General features: G+C 42.9%; 3 protein-coding genes across 3 annotated transcripts; 1 reads left to right on the forward strand and 2 right to left on the reverse strand.

The window, feature by feature from the left end:
- Positions 1–854: 854 nt before the first annotated feature.
- nanog (nanog homeobox) lies at positions 855–4,405 on the reverse strand (the record flags this gene model as incomplete). Its single annotated transcript, XM_083995261.1, has 4 exons — positions 855–1,184; positions 2,233–2,376; positions 2,472–2,854; positions 3,958–4,405. The coding sequence occupies 4 exons, from the start codon at positions 4,403–4,405 to the stop codon at positions 855–857; spliced, it is 1,305 nt and encodes a 434-aa protein (XP_083851387.1).
- A 1,239-nt stretch (positions 4,406–5,644) lies between these two features.
- Positions 5,645–19,834, forward strand: ipo4 (importin 4). Its single transcript, XM_083995379.1, has 30 exons — positions 5,645–6,045; positions 6,434–6,520; positions 6,679–6,758; positions 6,852–6,893; positions 7,120–7,249; positions 7,377–7,556; positions 7,700–7,765; positions 7,885–7,986; positions 8,087–8,170; positions 8,275–8,430; positions 8,584–8,637; positions 8,832–8,941; positions 9,076–9,184; positions 9,707–9,836; positions 10,030–10,143; positions 10,461–10,574; positions 10,697–10,820; positions 11,022–11,133; positions 11,230–11,357; positions 11,824–11,901; positions 12,025–12,082; positions 12,445–12,550; positions 12,944–13,137; positions 13,247–13,297; positions 14,635–14,760; positions 16,524–16,750; positions 16,851–16,983; positions 17,174–17,278; positions 17,916–17,985; positions 18,230–19,834. The coding sequence occupies exons 1-30, from the start codon at positions 5,980–5,982 to the stop codon at positions 18,358–18,360; spliced, it is 3,267 nt and encodes a 1,088-aa protein (XP_083851505.1). The 5' UTR covers positions 5,645–5,979; the 3' UTR covers positions 18,361–19,834.
- LOC311003494 (uncharacterized protein) lies at positions 19,227–20,381 on the reverse strand (the record flags this gene model as incomplete). Its single annotated transcript, XM_083995262.1, has 4 exons — positions 19,227–19,324; positions 19,883–20,012; positions 20,104–20,203; positions 20,287–20,381. The coding sequence occupies 4 exons, from the start codon at positions 20,379–20,381 to the stop codon at positions 19,227–19,229; spliced, it is 423 nt and encodes a 140-aa protein (XP_083851388.1).
- Positions 20,382–22,271: the final 1,890 nt, after the last annotated feature.

Consider the following 22,271-nt stretch of genomic DNA (forward strand, 5'->3'; position numbering starts at 1 on the left):
GCACTTTTAATAATATCAGGAGACTTAAACCATGATTTCCTGATGGATTCACTGGAGGATGTGGTGGAGAGGTTCACACTGAAGATGGTGGAGGCTATCCTAAACAACGCAGATCATCCACTTCATGGACCAAAAACAAAACAGCAGTAGTGGATGGCCCCTTTCTCTTTGTTGCAGGATGGAGAGATACAGAAGATCCTTTGTACCTTCAGCCATCAGGCTTTTTGAATTCCTCTGCAAATGGTAGATGAGCTGCCAGACAAATTAATTTCCATTTGTTTGAATACAAATTCCAATTACTTTATTATTAATCTCCAAGCTGCTGATTGCAAAACAAACACCAAATGTGAATGTGTGTAATCAAGGATACACCCCCGTCATGGTTGAGTGAAATGAAGACAACATTTCAAGTTGATGAAGTGAACTTGTATTTATAGAAAAATGTGTCGCGTATCAGATATGTATCAGCACTTTGCCTTCAAACGGTTCCAAAAAATTACAAACCAATGCAATACAAAGACTGCATGCAACGTGGACCCTTCTGGTATCACCGAGCGCAAAGAACACACCAACATACATTAAATAGTTGCGTATAAAAATAAAACTTCAAGATCATCAAACAGTAAAATACTTGTGAACAGGAGTATGAACAAAGCATATGTACACCCAGCCCATCAAAAAAAAGGAAAAAAAAAAAAAGAATTAAAAGACCTCAGTAAAATCACAAACTACATTCACATTTACAAACAGTAAACATGGCTGTTGGGTAACATTTACAGAAAAGCTTTTCAGCTCATCAACTCAAACATCAACTACAGGCTGGCGTCATGTACTGTTGCTGCGTCTAAAGACCTTCAGCTGTTGACGGGCTCCTCGTCTTTGGTTTCAAAGCTCAGATCGTGCACAGTGTTGTTCGCAGATGCCGCGTTGAATGCATTGGCGCTGTATTCATAGTGGCTCACACCTGGGGGCATGGACCATGGACCGGTTGGCTGGGGGGGCCGGGTGGGCACCGCCGCCTGGGGTGAATTGGGCGACCAGGTGGGGTATCCAGCCGGTCCAGCGGCTCCGCCCACCGCCGCCAAGTAGAAGGCCAGGTTCTGTGGAGCCGTCTTCTTCAAGGCTGCCTCCACCATGTGCTGGTTGTAATGCTCCTTGAGCTGGGGCTGGGCCTCTCCCTGATACTGCAAGACACAATTGCAGTATCAACAGGGTTCCTACAGCTTAAGCCAAGTTAAATTTAAGACTTTAAGACTTTTTTAAAGCCACTTGAAATGAAATTTAAGACCGACTTCATAATAAACACAAATGCAGAAAAAAGAAAAAAAAACACCACATCAATTACATAGGGTTATTTTACCCACTTTCCTATGTGATCCAAGGTAAAGTGACTGCTACATGAACATTGGATTGTGTCTCTTTCCAGCTGTCCTTTCAAAATAAATGCATAAAAAGTCTGAAAAATAAAAAAACACTGACTCGGGAGCTGGTGGCGGTGAGAAATTTAGCGTTGACGGCCGCCACTAACTTCTTTATGTCGGAATGTTACCAATTATTTTGAGATTTGAGACTAATTACAACCATAAAATACCACTCACCATGTGTTAAATCAATTTTTCAAAAGTCTTAAAAATGTTAAGACATTTTAATGCCAATTAAGGCCTTGTTTTTAGATGAATGAATTCAATGACTTTTTAAGGATCCGTAAGAACCCTGATCAAATCACCACAATATACGTGTAAAAAGTTAGCCTAGAAATCTAGCTGCACCCTAGCGGCAGCAAATATATTTGCTGCGTAGGTGGGTCTAGAAACGAGCCATAGGAACTTTTTGAGTCTCGAACACCGATTGTGTTCACCAATCACAGCGCTCCATCTGTTTAGAGAGTCGTTGGGCGGCCTTAACGCGATGGCGACACACATTTTAATTGGCTTGTCAGGCTAATGTCATCCTGCTCTTTGCTCTGATTGGTCGTAGCTCTACCCTATTGCGTGCAGAGGCAGTTTGAAAGACAGCCTTCATCCCGCCCCCTGGATTGAACCGCGGTCTACCAGTGGTTGCCAGACTATACATTTTAATGATATAGTCTGGCTTGTCAGGCTATCAAATTATCACAATATATGTGTAAAAAGTAACGTGCACACTCACTGTTCTTGAATCCTGCAATAATGAAGAAGGATATGTATGCATACCAACAAGTTTTATCAAGCACAAATAAAGGGAGCTACTTACAGATGGGATATGTGAGGGGATGTTGGCGTATATGGCTCCATGCACTGGGCCGTCCTTGTTGATCGTGTAGCGCTCAGACACCCAGCTGGTGTCCTTCTGATGCCTCCTCAGCTTCATCCTTCGGTTTTGAAACCAAGTCTTCACCTGCAAACAAGATGGAGGAGAGCCCAGCTGATCCTACAGAAGACCTGAGTTCAGTTTCGCTGCTGTTGCTGCTGCTTCTTGTCAAATGTCCTCACCTGTTTGTAGGTCAGCCCCGTCAGTTCAGCCAGGTTCTTCATCTCAGCTGGGGTGAGGTACCGCTGAACACTGAATCGTTGGACGAGGGCGTTCATCTGGCTCTCCGAGAAGGCAGCCCGGACCTTTCCTTTAGGGGCGTTAGTGCTCGGCTTGTTCGGGGCAGTTAAGGGTACATGTAGAGAGGTGATGTTGGTTCTCTTGTTGTTCCCTATCTCAGCAAAGGTCTGCGGCTCCTCCACCACGGAGCTGGAGACGTCCTTGCTGGCGGTGGGGCTCCGGCCACATGCCTCGTCGTTTTCCAACTCTTTCTTTGTCCAGGTAGCGGGGTCGGCCTGGGGCAGGCTTCCTTCCCTGCTGCTGGTGCTACTAGAAACCCATGGCTCTGAGAGACGGACGGCAAACAACGACTCAAGTGAGCACAACTCTATATGGTCAAAAGGGATAAGACCAGACTTGTGTCCAAGTATGGGCTCTTGTTTTTCAGTAGAATTTAAAGGATAGTAGCATTTTTTCATCTCTGCGTTTTTCCTGCACTTTGAAGGGCTGGAAAAAAATGGTATTATAGTGAACAATGGAACTGTGTATTTTTTCCCCCCAGGTAAAACCTCTTTTAGGCTGTGAAAATAGGCTGTTTCTTTGGGTCTGTTCACAACACTGTGTGTTGTAAATCTCTAGGCAGGGCTATGGGCTGGCGTTGCTAACGGGAGGAGTGCAGAGAGTCTTCTACTGCAATTAAAGTGCTTAGGGGCTATTTGTAGATCATACAACCCCACTTTAAAAAGAATGCTACTATCCCTTTAAGACCATAATAAGAGGAACATCAAGATGAACCTCATTTGTTTTATTAATTTAGTTTGTTGCATTGGTACAAGTCTCAAAGTGTCATGAATATAAACAGTAAAATATGTAAATAGGTTGGGGAATATGTGGAATACAATTTATTTAAACCAAGATGGAAGTCAATGTAACAAAGTGGCCAATTGGCTTTATGCACAGCTCCACTACTTCCTGAAATAAGCCAGCTCGTTTATTTCCTGTCTTACATTATTGGACCAATTGATTAATCCAGGTGTGTCTGACCTCACAACAATGGTCAGGCACACCTGGATTAATTAGTTGGTCCAATAACGTTAGACAGGAAATAATGGATCTGGCTAAAGTTCAGGAAGTAGTGGAGCTGTGCATAAAGCCTATTGTCATGAATATAATCATAGCTATATAAAAAAAAAAAAAGTAAATAAGTTGGGGAATATTTGGAAAAGGCCTAGAATATCAAATCAAGATGGAAGTCAATGTAACAAAGTGGCCAATTAAGAGGAAGAAATTGTCTCAAATATCCAAATATAGGCTAGATCTTAGTGCAGACACATTGATGCATTTATTATCAAAATGTGAAATTTGCCACACACTTTGATTGATTAAATTTCTCTAAAAAGCAGCAGCTCCTTTGGAAAATTTTGGTAGAGGTCACAGCCAGGTCCTTACCTGGTGAGGTGTGCGCCTCCGAGTCGCTGGTCGAGTCGCTCCCGGCTCTCCGGACCCCGTTGGGCCGGGTGTGGGGGTCGTAGGCAGCGCGGTGCGGCCTGGCCAGGAGCAGGCGACTCGCTTGGGGGTCGCCGAGATAAACCACCCCGGGGGAGGAGGTCTGGTAGTGGTGATGGCCGCTCACAGCGTGCTGCTCCGGGCTGCCGGGTGGAGACTCCTCCCTGGTCCTGGTGGTCGTGGTGGTGGTGGTCGTGGTGCTGGAGGCGGCGGCGTAGTAGGCCTGCGTCACCCCGGCGTTGTAGCTGTTGAGGTCGGTGACCGCGGCGTCGCCCCAGCAGCCCAGGCCCCCGTGGCTCTGCTCGGCCGCAGGTTGGTACACGAGGCCGTAGGCGTAGGCATGGTAGGAGGGGTTGTAGTTGTAACTTATCTGCGCCTTCCAGTCTGCCATTCCTCAGATTTTTATCTCTTTTGATAAAAAAATTAAATTGCAAGAGGGAGAGAGAAAAAACAAAAAACAAAAAACAAGATACAGTCAAGTACTGTTGCTAAAATTGCCTGAATTCCAGCAGGACAAACCCACAGGAGATGAGGGGCAAACTGAGGTGAGCCAATTAACTTCAAAAATTGCGCGCTCCCCTTCAGGCGGCTGTATATAGTGGCACCTGTGGGTGTGGGCAGGGATGTAGGTGTGTACTTTGATTACAGCCAATCTCCAGCGGAGGCAGTCCACCTTAACTCAGTTTTATTGGCCATGAGAATTTGCCCTCCAGGCTATTCATTTTACAAAAACCTTTGGAGTCAGTAAGTTTAGTGTGTTTAGCCCAATATTTATTCATAAGATATAACAAATATCAAAATGTTTATGCAGAAATGTAGAAACCGGGGAATGCAAGAGATAAGTTGTATTTAGAAGATACAAGACAGTGGTGCAGCAATTATTAGTTTTTTGAAGGTAAGAATAGAAAAAAAATATTTTTTTAAAATGCATACTTAATAGTATATTTGTATTCATTTAAATTAATATAATATAGTTGAACCTTTAAAAAAAAAAAAAAACTTTATTAACACTTATGTACATAACAATACTGTTGTGCCAAGGGAAGAGACGTTATTTCTCTTCCCTTGGCACAACAGTATTGTTTAGAGATAAATATACAAAGAGTTTAGATAAGATAAGATAAGATAAGAAGAAGAAGAAGAAGAAAATGTCCTTTTCATGTAGATGAATTGAATGACCAGTTTTCTTTTCCAGAAAGTTTTGTACATTCAACCAAAAGAATTGAGAATATAAACAATGAAAAAATAAATGTACAATGGATTCATCAAACAAACCACAGAAATCACAGGAGTATACTATCGAGTTTAAATCTTTCTAATGTTTTTTTTGCCGGATACATTTTGATCTTATTATTTATGAAAAATGTATTAGGCTACTTATCAACCACATTTTTTTTTTGCATTCCACATCCCTATAAAGAGTTTTCCAAAAGACATTTAGAAGATATTGAACCTTTGTGCTATGAAGACTGTCCATGTCCAGCGATGTGTTTTTCTTCCAGCAGGTGGCGGTAAAAGACCTTATTGTTAGCAACCGCTTTATCGCAGGAGAAGAAGAGGCAGCAGCAGCAGGCAGCAGCAAATAGCAGCAGAAGAAGAAGTAGAACTGCCCGGTTCCGTCCCACGTGCGGGGCAGTTGGAGCATTAACGGACCAGCCCGAGAGCCGATCTGACACATTTCACTTCCTCCGCTTCAACATCCGACTGTTTCGAGGACAATTTCCACGTCAAACTCGGTAGCTACTAAGTTAGCGCTTAGTTTGAACCGGAGGAGGCACCGAGTCATTATTATTATTGATTCCTGGGAGGGACACCACCATCGCCAACAGCAGCAGCAGCTAAAGGACAAACTGAAACTGTTGTCGTGTCAGTTTATTGGGGGAAACATTTAACGGTAACTTGTTAACGGTCACACGGATCATCAGCATCAGACGAAGCCGGTAACGTTGCCGCTGAACTATCAAGATGACAGCCGAACTGGAGCAAATCCTGTTGCAGATGACACAGCCTGACAACGCGGTTATTCAGCAGGTGATGCCACAAATCACTTTTATCCAAGTTTTTTATTTTATTTTATTAGTTTTGTTTTTAATTAAAAGACGACAACTTTGAAATTCGACGGTTGAAGCTAGCAACGGTTGTCGAATTGAGCTGGCTAACGTTGCTAAGCTACAGTTAAACCATAGACTTTTACATAGACGTACGTACCGTATGTGTTACGTACACAATAAGTCTTTGGTCAGTGAAGTTAACTTTTACTTTTGTTAAGTTTGGTTAACTTTCATCAAAAACCTTAATTGAGAATAGTTTGGCTTATGTTGAAATGTATTTGTGTCCTGTTATTTCCTATTTCCTACTATGTGGAAGCCTGTCAAACTCAGTAAGATCCTCTTTGTCCCTTTTTTCTTTCTTTTTTTAGGCCACAGCCCAGCTGAAACAGGCTTTTAAAGACCCAGCCATTATTCCAGCCCTGTGTGCTGTCATGAGTGGCTCCCAAAACCCACAGGTATGGGGTGTGTGAGTGAGTGAGTGAGTGAGTGAGAAGTGAAATACTTCATTCATCCTATGGGATCCATGTTTCCTTTCTTGTGTGTATGAGAGAGTCAGCTGTGGCTTTTATGAATGTCAACCATCTGAAATCCTCTCCTCATGTTACCTCCCCAGATCCGCCAGTCGGCTGCGGTGATGCTGAGAATGAGAGTAAAGAAACATTGGAAGAAGATAAGCCCTAATGACAGAGAGAGGTTTGTTTATAACTTTAACATTGAAGCATTTCACAATGTCACATTACAACCAAATGAGTTGAAAATGAGTGTATTCGTTCTTTGCTTTTACAGCCTCAAGGAGGTGGTGTTGCAGACCTTCATGCAGGAAGCAGAGTAAGCATTTCACACTATATAATAACTTTTTCTTACATTGCTGTGATTTTTATTTCATATTACACTGACTTAGCAGTTGAAACAAGACAAAAGAGCACGCACACCCTTATAAATACTGTAATAGCCAAATATTTCCCCCCCAAACTAATATGGCTATTCATATCTGTGAAATTACATAAATGATTAAGCCTGGAGTCCTGTCTATGTTTCTTTTTTCCTTCTTCAGGCACACAGTGCAGCACTCCCTGTCCCAGCTGTGCGCAGTGATGGTTAAACATGAAACACCGGACCGCTGGCCCGCTCTCCTGAATCTCCTCAGTCAATCCACCAAGAGTAGCAATCCTAATGACAGACAGGTACAAGATGTATAAAATAACAAGGAATTAAGATAAGGTGTTAGAATTGACATTGACATACGTATTGAATTGACATTAACATACATATTATATTGTAATACATGTTCATGGTCATTTGTACTAATAGGTTGGCCTCCTGCTGCTGAATAAAGTGATGGATTCCAACCCTGAGCCCTTCAAGCCTCACTACTGCCAGCTGCTGCAGCTGCTGAGCGCTGTACTGCAGGACCACAGCAACCCAACAGCCCTGTATTATTGCATTCTGACCCTCACAGCCATAACTGCCTTCATCGGCACAGAAGAGAAGGTAGTGTTACTATTCTCCACTTAATATACCATAGATTAGATCTCTATTTGTCAATGCATTATCTTATTTGATTACAATGTGGTATTTTTGATTCCATAGAAGATACTTTTTAATGTCTAAAGTGACATTTTGCTGCCTTTCAGAACCAGATGAACTCTATCGTCCCAAGTCTGATAGTCGCCCTGAAACACCTCATCAAGGCAGATCAGGTAAATTGTGATTGTGAAAATGGCTGCTGTTCCTGCTGCCAGCCAAGTGGATTTAAAAGTAATACATCCATACAAACCACACCTGTTGAATTGATTGGGTTTGTCACTGTCTTGAATAGAGCCAAGCCAGTGAGGCCATGGAAGTGCTCAATGAGCTCATGGAGAGTGAAGTCTCCATCATCGTCCCTCATGTTGCTGACATTGTTCGCTTCTGTTTGGAGGTAGGACGAATGTCTTTGTAGTTTCTGTTTTAAAGTGCAAACATTTGAACTGGAAAATTATTGTCGTTTGTTACCTACTAACTTAAAAAATGTGTATCAGGTGGGCAGTGACACTACACTGAGCGACTCTCTGCGGGTGAAAGCTCTCTCTTGTATTGCATTCCTCATCAAGTTGAAGAGCAAGGTAAAACATCCCCCGGCTACTATGAATAAATGTGTATATATTTTGACATTTTCCTGACGTAAATGTCGTAAATGTCAAAATACTTACCTTTCTCTCTATAACAGACGGTGCTGAAACAGAAGCTGCTGAACCCCATCCTGCAGGCCATTTTCCCTATACTTGTTGCAGCTCCCCCACCTGGCGAGCACGACCCAGAGGACAACGAGGACGACACTGGAGACGGCACAGACAATGACAACCCCAAACACTGTTCTGCACAGGTGGGGAGAAGTTATTTGGTTGTGTTAATATTCTGTGCCATTCTTTGTGGTGTACTGTTTTGTGACACAGTTTACTTTTCAGAAACCGCAGCTGATTCAGTGTGCTGCTCCAAGCTATGATTTTAACCTGTCCAATTGTTTGTGTATTTCCAGATTATTGACACCATGGCTCTCCACATGCCTCCAGAGAAACTGATCCAACAGCTGGTAAGCCATCTGGATCGAAACAATAACATGATCTGTAATACTTCCTTTTTCACTTTCTTGATATGGGCCTGGTGTATCTATTTACATCACGAGGAATCATTTCATTAAAAGTTAAGAGTAGAATATTGGTTAATGCAGGTTTATTTATTTACATACGGCCTCTTAACAAATGTATGTTTTTGTCTCTTTTTCAGATGCCCCTCGTCCAGACTTGCCTTGCCAGTGAAAACCCCTATCAGAGGAAGGGGGGTCTGATGTGTCTTGCTGTGCTAGCCGAGGGATGTGCTGATCACATTCGCACCAAGTGAGTTCAGTTGACATTCAGACTTTCTCTGTGATTTCTCTCCGAAGACCTAGAGTCTCTATGATTAATGGATTCATACCAGACTAGTGACAATCACAAATACTTGTCTAAAACTGTGTCTGTATCTCTGTTAGGATGCTGTCGTCTGTGCTGCAGACAGTGTGCCGCAGTCTTTCTGACAGTAATCAGGTGGTCCGCAGCGCAGGACTCTTTGCCCTGGGACAGTTCTCTGAACATTTACAGGTGAGTCATGACACGCATCACAACATATACAACAGTCCTCATGCTGTTTTCTGCTCTTGCATCCAGTATTACTAGACATGTTATTCTCTATTGTCACCGAAACCAAGGAAGTTATGTTTTTTTGCCTGTTTGTTGTTACACAAAAAGAACTGAAATAATTTCAATCATATGTGGTAGAGGTTAGATTTGGTTCAGCACCAGGTAATGATCTAGTGGAAGAAAATGCTGAATCCACATTACACATAGTTGTACTTATTATGAATAGTATGTAAGAATGCTTATGACATCATTTATTAATGCTTACATCATTCAACATGCAACTGATACAATTACACGATAACAACAGCATGTGTGACACAGCAGTGAAATAGGTCATGCGAACTGTTTACTGCTGATGTCACCTTTTCACACACGGGCAATAAAAATAAAATAATAAATCTACAAACACTGTCGGATTGTTTGGCCGAGGTGCTCTGCTCGGTGCCTTTTCTAATTCACTCTGTTTCCACCTCTGTGTCGCAGCCCGAAGTGAGTAAATATTGTTCAGAGCTGATGCCTTTGCTGTTGGGATACCTCTCGTCTTTGAACCAGGCCAAGGTCGGCCATGTCACCAAGGCCTTTTACGCCCTGGAGAACTTCATGGAAAACCTAGGTAAGCAAAAAGAGAGACTCACACACAAGCTGCACAGCACGACCTCCTCAAGTGAAGACAAAAACACTTCCACAGACTTCCCTGACATTGATTTAAATGATAATGACTGTCAAGGGAACCACGGGAAAAACATACTAATCTAAATACTACTGACCTGGATGTTTCATTTCCTCTTTTTTTTCTCCCTTAACAGGCTCAGATATTGAGCCCTACCTGCCCACCCTGATGGAGACCATGTTGTCTGCCCTCAACAACACTGAAAACCTCAAGATCAAAGAGCTCACTGTGTCGGCCATAGGTGCCATAGGTAAGAGTTCGAAGATTTGTACAAAGACTTGCATGAGATATTACACGTTTTTCTGGTGTAATGTGTAAACTAAAGGTTGAACTTGCATCTTTCTGAAGCAATGTTCAGTTTTGTCACCGTTAAAGAGCTAACCTGCTAACTGCAGCTACTGGTGGCATACAAAGCTATTTTTGGTGCAAAACAATTGACGGTGAAGGCACCTGACAGTTGATGTGATGTCAGCCTGCAAACACTTGACCCACTATGAATAAAGTTTGCAAAGAAAGTGTTGTGAAAGTAAAGTAACTCATGACCATTGTGAATCTCTGTCTCATCAGCCAACGCTGCCAAGGAGCTGCTGGTTCCCTACTTCCCTCCAGTTATCGAGAGCCTGAAGGGCTTCCTGACCACGACCACAGAGGAGATGAGGTCTCTGCAAACTCAGTCCTTGGGTAGGTAAACCTGGGGAGGAAACAGCTGTGTTACTGGTATATTTACAACACAAACATATTCAGACTTTTCCATTGTGTCTATTCATACAAATTCCCTAGTTAATCATGTTTTGTTTTGTCAGATACTCTCTCTGTGCTGGCCCGTACAATCGGCAAAGACGTCTTCAGTCCTCTTGCAGCAGAGTGTGTACAGCTGGGCCTCAACCTGACCGACACCATAGATGACCCTGACCTGAGACGCTGCACGTATGTCATTTAGATTTGAAGACGCATACAATTATGAATTGAAGGGGTTTTGTGTTTATATCCTAAATCTATTCCTTCCTGTATGGAGCCTGTTAGAGTCGTCTTTCTGCTTTCCTGTTGCTAGAAATAGAATAAAATAAATCCATTCAAAATATCTTAAATTTTCCCCTCACCTGTCTTTCCCTCTCCTCTCTCTCTTAGGTACAGTCTATATTCTGCTGTATCCACAGTGAGCCCTGACTGCCTGACCCCTCACCTGACTGCTATCACCACAGTCATGCTGCTTGCCCTCAAGTCTAATGAAGGCATCACGGTATGAAATATATAAATGCAGCATCCTCAAAGAGACCAGCCATGATATAAATATAATACAGTGTTTGATGTTTTTCTCCCCTTCTCCTCTATGCAGGCACACATCGAGGAGGACAAGACATTTGTCCTGCTGGATGATGACGATGATGACGACAAAGGGGAAGGAAAAGATTCGGAAGATTTTCTAGATGATGAGCCTGAGACAGAAGTCCATGATATTGCAGGGTAGGAGCTGCACGCATATTCAGTCCAGACTGTTTTTGGACAGTTATACTTATTTACCGTTTTTCAGCTTTTGTGCTTCAGCACACTCAGTTCAGCACACGCCATTGTTGAATGGCGTTTGTATTTTGTCTTAAAAGTTGTTTGTATTTCTAGGTATCACACCTAAATAATATTACATGTGCCTTGTCCTTTCCTCTGTTATACTCATTCTTGACTGGAACTGGATTTTGGCAGCAATCTCTAAGTCTTCATCCTTATGTGCTGTATAAGACCTTGGTTACCTTAGAAACAGAGCAGAATATTGTCTCCAGATGGCTTTCAGTGTTAATAACGGCTAAACAGTAAAACATTGCATAACACAGAAGGCGAGTGTGGTGTAACGCAAAATTCATGCATATATTTATTCACTCTCCCTGCTGGGGAAAAGATTGTCTGGATGCATCTGACACTGTTCATCATCTCTCAGGTTCAGTGTGGAGAACGCCTACATTGATGAGAAAGAGGATGCCTGTGACGCCCTGGGAGAGATCGCCTTCAACACAGGGTTGGTTGATGCTCTGATGTGCTGTTAGATTAGTGATAATTAATATTTTTAATTTATTTTAACTGTGACTTTTTAAAGATTTAACAGAAGTTTAACTTGTGTTGCTATGGTTTCCCTCGACAGTGTTGCCTTTCTCGCCTTCCTGGAGTCCAGCTTCCAGCAGGTTTATGAGATGAGAGATGTAAGTGACTCTACCTGGCTGATTGGCCCAATCATTCCTCTAACAGGCTGTGTGGGGCACTTTTATGTATACATTGTTCATTAATTGGCCTCCCTTTATTGCCTACCATTTTCTTGTGGGAGAACCTTGTCTGTCCTCCCAGGAAATCAGGGTTAATTGATATTCATTTCCCTAGTGTTGATAGAGGCTGTATGTGTTGGTCAGGGACACTCCAGAGGTCAAAAACTGACTTCAGTTGATGGATGGTCTCGACTTGTGACACCATTGACCTGTCATTAAGCTCTTGTGTGTGAGTGTGTATGTGGTGGATTTTTGTTCAATTCAGCACTGTAACTTTGTTCCATATGCTTCTGCCTCACCAGTTTCCCCACGAGGACGTTCGCCGGGCAGCGTTCGGAGCCATGGGGCAGTTCTGCCGAGCTCAGCACAAAGTGTGGAAGGAGAATCCCACCGAGGCCAACCACCACGGTAAAAACTCTCCTCTCAGGAACTCTGCTGCTGTTGCTATTTTAGGAAATACTGAAACGCGCAGTGCTGCTGCTTGCTGCTTGCTGCTCTAATGAGATTATTAATGAACAACATCAAGGGAGATGAAACGAGTAAAGATTGTTCAGGCCTGCCAACCTGTACACAGTATGCAGAGCAGGAACACATTTTGACAAAGTAAATTGTTGACATTTTGGTGTATTGCCCGTGTGCTGCAGATTGCATTGTATTCACATTATGAAATACAGCAGTCATATTCATAATTGAGCAGAGCAGATCATGGCACCTTGGTTGAAAACGTTTTTAACATATTAAATGGTTTAATATAATTGCTTTTAGAAAAAATTTTCATTTTTCTTTTTCCCCATTGCCCAGCTCTACTAAAGTTGCTGGACATTGTCATTCCTTGCTTTTTGGAAACGATTCGTGCGGAGCATGAGCGCCAGGTTGTGATGGGCATCCTGGAATCCATGAACGGTGTCATGAAGTCCTGCAAAGAGGAGGTTTTCAAAAATCCTACTCGCCTGAAGGAGATCAGCGAGGTGATTCGTGACGTGCTCAAGAAGAAGGTGAGAGGAGGGAAGACAAGTCGGGGCTGGGGGATGGCAGCATTATCCAAACGTTGATGTCATGTGTTAGTAACTCTGTCCCTTTCCCTTTTCCTCCCTGTCCGTCCAGACTGTTTGCCAGGACTGTGGTGATGAGGAAGCTGATGATGAAGAACAACAGGTTAGATGTCCTCACACTACAAGAGCCATGAACACTCAGTTTTCTTTATAGTTCTGTTCATATAGCTAAGTGCAATACAGAAAGTCATGTGTACACAGTTCACATCAACCATCAGAATGGGAACGACAGGGATCTCAGTGATTTTTTACTGTGACATGGTTGATGTTACCTGACTGGTTTGAGTATTTCTCAAACTGCTGTCGTATGTGTCCTCAGGCAAAACTTGGCTGACAGTGAAAAAGGAATCACCATTTTAGAGGGTTTACCTGCGCTCTATCTGCGCTTTATATGAATTTCCCTTGAGGGGTGAATAAAGATGCATCTATCTATAGATGCCTATGCAAAAAAAAATGCTTACACGCTAGTTTTGATATAAAAAGGATAACAGATAAGCACTCATTTGAGCGGTGTTGAGCAGAAAAGCATCTCATAATGCACAGAAACTGAAACCTGTAGGCTGATGTGCTACAACAGCAGCAGGAGGGTTCCTCTCCTGTCAGCAGAGAGCGGAGATCTGAGGCTGCAGCGGGCGCAGGGCCGCAACAACTGGACAGATGAGGACTGGAATAGTGTAGCCTGCTCTGATGGAGCTTGATTTCTGCTGAGATACACAGATGATGCACTCGGAATTTGTTGTCGCCAGCACGAATCCATGGACCCGGTCGGCCTTGTGTCAATAGTACAGGCTGCTGGTGGCGCTGCTCTGGCGTGGGGTTGTTTTCTTGGCACCCTTTGTGCCCCTTAATACCAGTCAATCATGGTTTGAATGCAACGGCTGTACAGTATTGTTGCTGACTGTCCCTGTACATCCACAGTAGACCCTTCATTTAATGGCTACAGCCAGCGTGATAATGTAGAAAGCAATGTCACAAAGCAAACGTGGTCTCAAACTGGTGTAAATATTCAACTTATTATTCAGAATATGACAATATTCAGAATTTGATGCAGGTCATCTTTAAAGCCGCATTTCATTTAGTTATCCCAGTTTGACTGCACACTCTGAATGTTGTATTTTCTGATCAAAGCAAGGGTTTTACAAGAAGGGCTTTGAACATGCAGTATATCATTTGCAGGGCTGGGGGAGAGATCAAGTGGCCTCCTCAGGGCTGAAAGGTGAAGTCAATAATAAAGTCACAAAACCTGCAGTTTCTAAAATAGCCATTTGAGGTCGTCCTAAAATACTGAGTCAGTCCCACTAGACTCTGAGGTTAAAATGTCCAACGTTAGAGCAGGAATATAAACACGTTTACAGGGTTGTTTGTTTTCAGTGCCCACGTCCCTGTCCAGTATCTCTACCCATCTCTAAGAGCTTTCTGTCGGTGTGCTGTCTGTTTCAGGCCGAGTATGATGGTATGCTCCAGGAATTTGCTGGGGAGGGAATCCCTCTGTTGGCCTCCTCTGTCCCTGCAGACAGCTTCGCCCCTTTCCTCAACGACCTGCTGACTCTCATCACCAACAAAGCGGTGAGTCTGTGTGCACTCAACGTTCACAAGGCCAGTAGTTTAACAGAATCCTGTCCGCCCAGACACATTGTTATGCCTTTGTGCCAGTGACACTCTCTCTCTTCCCGGGTGCGTGTGTGTGTGTCTTGCTCTAACCGAGGGTAAATGAGGTTAATAAGGTTTGTAATGGTTATTGATTACCACTGTGCAAGGCAAACTCAGTGTTGAAAGATACAGGCAGCTGTAACAAAGCTGCAGCAGACACTGATAATGTAGACAAATGTGAGGTAGTTCAGCCACACACACACACACACACACACACACACACACACACACACACACACACACACACACACACACACACAACACACACAACACACACACACACACACACACACACACACACACACACACACACACACACACACACACACACACACACACACACACACACACACAGGCAGTGTATCTAGAGTGTTATGTATTGAAACACTTTGCTAACTACATGCTTACAGTGGTATGCAAAAATTTGGGCACCCCTGGTCAAAATTTCTGTTAAAGGATAATTTCCGTTTTTTACAACCTGGACCTTATTTCTAGCATAAAATAAGATCATTTTACTCACCCAGAAACGTTGGTGTCATTTGGAGTTGTTTTGGCGAAATTAGCCCCAGTGGAGCGGTGCGTATATCCGTATAATGCGAGAACACGGGGCACGCAATGCAGCCTCTAAATAACACATTATCCGCTGCAAAGCTCGTTCATTTCGCCAATATTTTGTTATGATACACTAGTGATATTCCCCTCCGAGCCCGTGGTGGCATGTTATCAACATGCTGCGCCTGTAGGTTGACTACTAACCTCCGACCTGGATGATGTCATCTCCGACCGCTGCCCGGCGCAGCTAACTTGCTACCGCTAATGCTATGGTTCATTTCTGCGTGTTTCTGACTTGTCAGAACAAAATGAGCAGCTGGATGAAGTTCAGCTTCCACAGGCTTCCTCTCCTCAACCTGGACTCACTAAAGCTCCGGCTAGTTGAGCTAAAAATGGACCCGAATGCCGAATCAGAATGATTATTATCAGAATGAGCCGGGCAGCGGTCGGAGATGACATCATCCAGGTCGGAGGTTAGTAGTCAACCTACAGACGCAGCATGTTGATAACATGCCACCACGGGCTCGGAGGGGAATATCACTAGTGTATCATAACAAAATATTGGCGAAATGAACGAGTTTTGCGGCGGATATTGTGATATTTAGAGGCTGCATTGGGTGCCCCGTGCTCTCGCATTATACGGATATACGCGCCGCTCCACTGGGGCTAATTTCGTCAAAACAACTCCAAATGACACCAAAGTTTCTGGGTGAGTAAAATGATTGTATTTTATGCTAGAAATAAGGTCCAGGTTGTAAAAAACGGAAATTATCCTTTAATGTGAACAGTTCAGCAAGTGGAAGATGAAATGATCTCCAAAAGGCAAAAAGTTACAGATGACACGTTCTCTTTACATTTTAAACAATATATATATATATATATATATATATATATATATATATATATATATATATATATATATATATATATATATATATATATATATATATATATATATATATATTTTTTTTTTTTATTTTTTTTATTTTTTTTTTTCATCTTTTACATTTTCAAAATGACAGAAAAGGAAAAGTTTATTCTAATTTACTCAATTTTTCTCTATAGGTTCTTCTTCTGAATTGATGCTCCAGTGTCAGACTCATGCTTCTTCTCTGTTTCCACATTAGAAAGCCTCCTGCACCGTGGCAGAGCGCTCCTTCTCTGTGGGTATTCTCGGTGAACTCCTGCAGGCCCTTGTGACCTCACCTGGAGGCAGGGGACTGGCCGGCCGACTGTCCAATCGTTTACTTCCTGTGCTGGTGGCCGGTGTGCGCGACAGTGATGCTGAGGTTCGCAACAATAGCGTCTTCGGACTGGGATCTTTAGCCGAGGCCGCCGGGCCCATCGTTGTGTCGTATCCTTCTTACCAGTGTGTGTGTGTTTATGTCTGTGATGATTGTGCATAATCTGAGGAATATTCACACAAAGGTGTTCCTTACAAAAGTGTGTTCCAGAGACTTTCCCATGATGCTGTCTGTGTTTTCCAACATGCTGTCCAAAGAGTCAGACGCGAGAGTAGTTGACAACCTGTGTGCTGCCCTTTGCCGCATGATCAAGAGTAACGTGGAAGCTGTTCCTCTGGAGCAGGTACAGACCTCTTCCATTTCCTTCACATTTTGTTATGCAACAGTTCTTATGTATCTTTAATGAAAATCATCCTTTACTGATCGACAGCCAATCGATGCATTCCTGTTTGATTCTATACAAGCTCAAGCTAACGGCAGAACTCTTGAGTGTGTTGTTGTTCAGTCAGCTCACGTACTGTGCTCTGTGACAGGTTGTCCCTGCTCTGGTGGGTCGTCTTCCCCTTAAAGAGGACATGGAGGAGAACAAGACAGTGTACAGCAGCCTGGCCATGCTCTACACACACAGTCCTGCTCTGGTATTAACATCCCCAGTGTAGAGAAAATACATGATGAGATTCTGTCTCTGTTGTGAAGCTTGACATAAAAATAATGTAGTCTGAAATGTTGTTATGGAGATATTATAGCATCACCAAGATTTCTGGAGATTTTCCTAGAAAACAGTTCAGCTACATAGAAACTCAGGGAAAATACTGATGTGAGACTTTTTCTGAGAAGAATAACCAGGCCAGTCATTTGTTTTATTAAATGTTATATTTTATTCTGTATATTCCTGCAATCTGCCACATTATTCACACAGTATTTCAACCCTTGATCAGGGCAACAGTGAAGCAGGGCTTTGACTACAGGTGTTGGCAGCTGTTTTTTAAACCTGCTTCCTCATTGGATCACGTGAGGTGTGGCATCGCTCCCTGAAGCTCTTTCTGTCATAACAGTGTAGTATGTGAAGTGCCATGATTTTCAAATCAAAAAACATCAGTAGTTTCTCCTTATGTGCATAATTACAACCCAGCTGAAACTCCTGTAGTCTGAGCCCAGCTCTAGTTAAAATCAGCAATACAGACAGAGAAGGAAGGTGCAAACATGTGAGCATCGCTGTGTTATCTCCAAGACAGCGTGTGGTTGTGTGATGATAACGCTTTTTTCCCTTTTCAGATTGTGAAGCTGATGAAGCCCATAGTTTCTGCTTCCAGTCAAGTTCTGGGCAAAGACAATGTGGACGAAGGTGAGTGTCATTACTGAAGTCAGGATCAGCACTTTTTTTTTTTAGTGGCCTGTTAATATAGTGAAGCAGTTAACCACAAACAAAGTATTTCATTTAGTTTTATGCTTCCCTTCACTAAACCTTCACAATGAGCCTCACCGGCAGTTCTCAAATCACTGTTTTTACAGTATTGATCCATTTCAGTGGCCCCGACTTTACTGTTTCTCTTTCACCCATAAACTTCTCTCCTGTCTCTCCCCCACAGAAACCAAGAGCACTGTGGCAATGATGATGAAAGAATTTGCCCAGCACCACTCGGCAGAGTTCCAGTCAGCTGTGATCTCACTCAGCGGAGAGCAGCAGGCCAAAGTCAGCGCAGCCATCTCCGCCTCGTAGCCCACACACATCCTTCAGCTCTGAAGTGAAAACTAGACAACAATAAATTTTTATACTGTAGGTGTAAAATGAGACTGTTATTGGTAACGGTTCCCTAAAGGATCTCTAAATAGCACTTCAGCTATCTACCATAGATATTATTACATTCAGCAGTTCTGCTTCTGAGTATTAACCATTAATTTATTTACTGATGTGCATGCCATTTTTCAAGTTTTATTACTGTCAAAGTTCCGGTTCATGATCCTGTATTGTTACCATTTTACAACATTTTCCTGTCAGTGTCTGCTCTGGGATTACCTCGGCTGAGCCACATTTGCTGAATCTGAAGTAATGAATTGGATTTTCCTGATACATGTAATAGTTCAGTCCCATCTTCCACTGTAAGTCAGTGGACTTTCAACATGGGAGCTCCATGCGTTCTGTACTTGTTCCACCTTAATCATTTTACTCCTTCATTTGCTTGAAAGGATTTCTGTAACGGGCCAACACTGAAGCTGTGCACAGATTCTGCAGCAGAGCTTTCTTGTTGTTTTAGTATAACTCCATTCAATGGCATCCTACAACACATTTGACAAGTGCAAGAGCATTTTTTACAAATGCAACATCAACCTACAATTCTTGCATATTATATCATCAGCCCAGTTAATGTTAAGCATTTAAATCTCGCCTCCTCATGGAAACAACCTGACGCCATGAAGCCTCTAAATAAACACAAACTTGCCCTCCTGAATCAAAATGGAGTTAAAAACTTTCCTCCACCACGGCCTTTTTAAACTATTGTGTTAGCCCCTTTTTTTTTTAAAGAGCAAACCAATGGGCAGCTTAAAAAGGCACTGCTGAGACGACGGTGACTTTTCCGTAGCTCCTCAGATCTCCCGCTGTCCCTCGGCCTCGGTCAAGTCAGGCTGCTTTTTTTCCATGTCCAACGCCATCGTCATCTGCACTGGCGTCAACCCATCCTCCTCTGGCACAGACACAAAAGAGGCCTTTTCAAATGCATGTTTATCTACAGTATACGAGGACTAATACTTAATATTTGTAGCACAACAGTGAAAAGATGCAGTCTGCTTTATGGTAATAGCGACTATTTCTGTTTTTCTTCATTTACTGACGTCGTCTGCGGCAAACAAACATGAATAAACGGCAAACACTGGGACAAGTTGAAAAGATTTCACACATCTGTGCGAGCGCTGAGGTCTGAAGTTCGGTTTGGACACTGATGTAATGTTTGGGATGATGTCATTTCACTACCTGAGGTTGTAACACACCGTTGTGATCACACACATCAGTCTGACAACAGAGGTTGCTGCTGTGTGACTTTTTTTTAGGTTTAGCTTGTGCAAAAACAAGTTTACTGAATTATACTGTTTGTTTGTTTTGTTAATAAGAACCCTGAGGCAACGCTGACATGTCATGAAATAAATAACATGAATTGACCCTTTGTAACCAGGAGTAACTGCAACACAAAGTGCCAATAAAAGGTGAATATATTGTAACCAATTGATTGAAACTGCTTCCAGACCTGTGCATGTCTGCTTCCACGGCAGGATGTCCACCCCGGTGCGACAGAAGGAGCGGTCGGTGTGCGCCTCGGTGCTGTACAGGATCTCCTGGAGCTTTTTATCTCCAGGCTTCTGGGCTTTCACACGAACCTAGAAAGAAAACATAAAATGTATTCATGTAATTTGTTTTACAGCCTCATTCTTTTGTAGAAAGTTTGTTTCCTGTCATCTAAAGCCGTACCTCCAGGATGGTGATCTCTTTCTCCTTCAGCTTCCCTGCTTTGTTCTTCACCTGCGTCTTCTTGGTGTCGACCCACACCACCCTCTCCTTCACCTCAGACCTGGACACATCACACACTTGTAAAAACCAATCCACCCAAAAAAACAAAACAAAAACAGCTTCCCTTTCCCCCCACACACTCACTCTTGGATGCCCAGGTCGGCCAGCGTGGTGTCCAGGAAGGGGAAGGGTTGGTGCGCCAGGTCGGTCTGCACCTGGATGGGCAGCGTCACCGACATGGGGATCTCCCACTCCAGCTCCACGCACACCCTGCCCCGCGGCTTGGGGGTCTCCTTCTCTGCAGCCTCCTGATTCGCTTCCCCTCCCTCCTCCTCCGATGACAAGATTTTTGTCTCGTCGGCTGCCAGCTTGACTTACTGATAAGTACCTCACAAATGAAAACAGAATAGAGTGATATATCCCTCTCTCTCTCTTCTCTAAAGCTCCTGCTTGTGTTGTTGTTGCAGATGGTGTCTGGTCCTCGGTCTCGTCCCGGGTGCTGATGATCCAGAGCCGCCGCCTCTTTTTCTTCTGATGATGATGATGATATCCTCTGGAAAGTGTGAGTGTGTGTGTCTCTTAATACATACAGACCTACGCTCCACCCTCCCTGGCTTGATATAAGCGGTCGGTGTGAGTGTGTGTTATGTGTCACTCAGATGTGAGGTTTATTAGACTGTCAGGGAGGTGATGGACAGATGGGGGTGTTTGTACAATGAGGTGTTTGTGTGGATTAGCAGTGACCTAGGCCATGAAGAAGTCAAGAGTTGAGTCAAATGTGTGTTTTTATAAATTTTTTACTGTAAATGTGATGTAATATCAGGTCTGACGTTTGTTTAGAAATAATGCAATAGAAATTTCAACCTATTTTTTGATGTAAAACTGATGTTATGTTATATTTAAAGTAGGTAAATTTGATTGCATGACGCATGACAAAATGTCAAGAGGTCACTGTGTAATTCCTCTGACAGTGGAGGTTGACATGAGCTGTTCGCAGCGCAGCGCCACATTTTCAGCTTATGAAAAAATGGGTTCTCGCTGTAACTTACACAAACACAGGACACACACACAGGACCACGGTGTGTTGCATATGTGTATGTGTGCGTGTGCGTGTGTTTCCCACTGAACTAACACTCTGGACTCGGCATGTCACATTCCCTTTGCAGCCACAACAAAATCCACACAGATGCCATGATGTAAACGGTTTGATAAGGTCAAGAGTCAAGAGAGTGTCTCAACAGCAGGTCAGAGGTTGGTATTTTGTTTGTGTTCTGCTCATTAAAGCAGCAAGAATGTTGTTGTTTAGGGGTTGTTTTTAACAATGGATCGTGTCAGCAGCTCTCAGTGTTGTTCCCACAGGGAATTATTATAGAAAGTTTTTGCAGCTTTATAGTGTAATTCAACTATTTTTTGTGGTTTTCACACCCAGGACCTTTCTATTTGGGTTCACACTCGCTTCTCTTACTGTTTCAATTTGAGCAAATAGGCTCTAAAAACTCACTGTATTTTGCTGACCTACTGTTAAACAACTACAACCAGTAGACAAAGTGGTGCATTTTGCAGCTCAACACACACACACACAAAAAAAACAGTTCAGAGGATTTACAGTGGTCTGCAGAAGTTTGGGCACCCCTGGTCAAAATTTCTGTTAATGTGAACAGTTAAGAAAGTGGACACTGAAACGATCTCCAAAAGGCATAAAGTTACAGATAAATCTGACACATTCTCTTTACATTTTAAACAATATATATTTTTTATCTTTTACATTGTCAAAGTGACGAAAGAGCAAAGGTTTGGCCACCCTGCATAGTTAGTACGTAGTAGCCCCCCCTTTGGAGACTATCACAGTATGTAAATAGTAAATAGTCTGATACCTTGGTCAAAGTTATCTGAGAACTCAAGTCTCCTGGGTTTCCCATTCTTATACAGGTTGCTGCTTTGTTTCCCCTTTTCTCTCTAAAACTAAAACAACACACTATTGCATAAAATATTGCAAAGGAGTGGCTCATGTTTAATCTTCCACTTGGTGTGGAACTGTTCACATTAACAGAAATGTTGACCAGGGCTGCCCAAACGTTTTCATGTCACTGTAATATTTCTCAAGAAAACTTATCACAGAATTCTAAGAT

Source organism: Trachurus trachurus, assembly GCF_905171665.1.
Source record: "Trachurus trachurus genome assembly, chromosome: 20".
Taxonomy (NCBI): domain Eukaryota; kingdom Metazoa; phylum Chordata; class Actinopteri; order Carangiformes; family Carangidae; genus Trachurus; species Trachurus trachurus.

Excerpts from the sequence above, each read along its gene's own strand:
- ipo4 (XM_083995379.1), top strand. The coding sequence starts at position 5,980 with ATGACAGCCGAACTGGAGCAAATCCTGTTGCAGATGACACAGCCTGAC. Across the intron at positions 6,521-6,678 it reads GTGGCTCCCAAAACCCACAG|ATCCGCCAGTCGGCTGCGGT; the intron begins GTATGGGGTGTG and ends TTACCTCCCCAG. Across the intron at positions 14,761-16,523 it reads CTCTCATCACCAACAAAGCG|AAAGCCTCCTGCACCGTGGC; the intron begins GTGAGTCTGTGT and ends TTTCCACATTAG.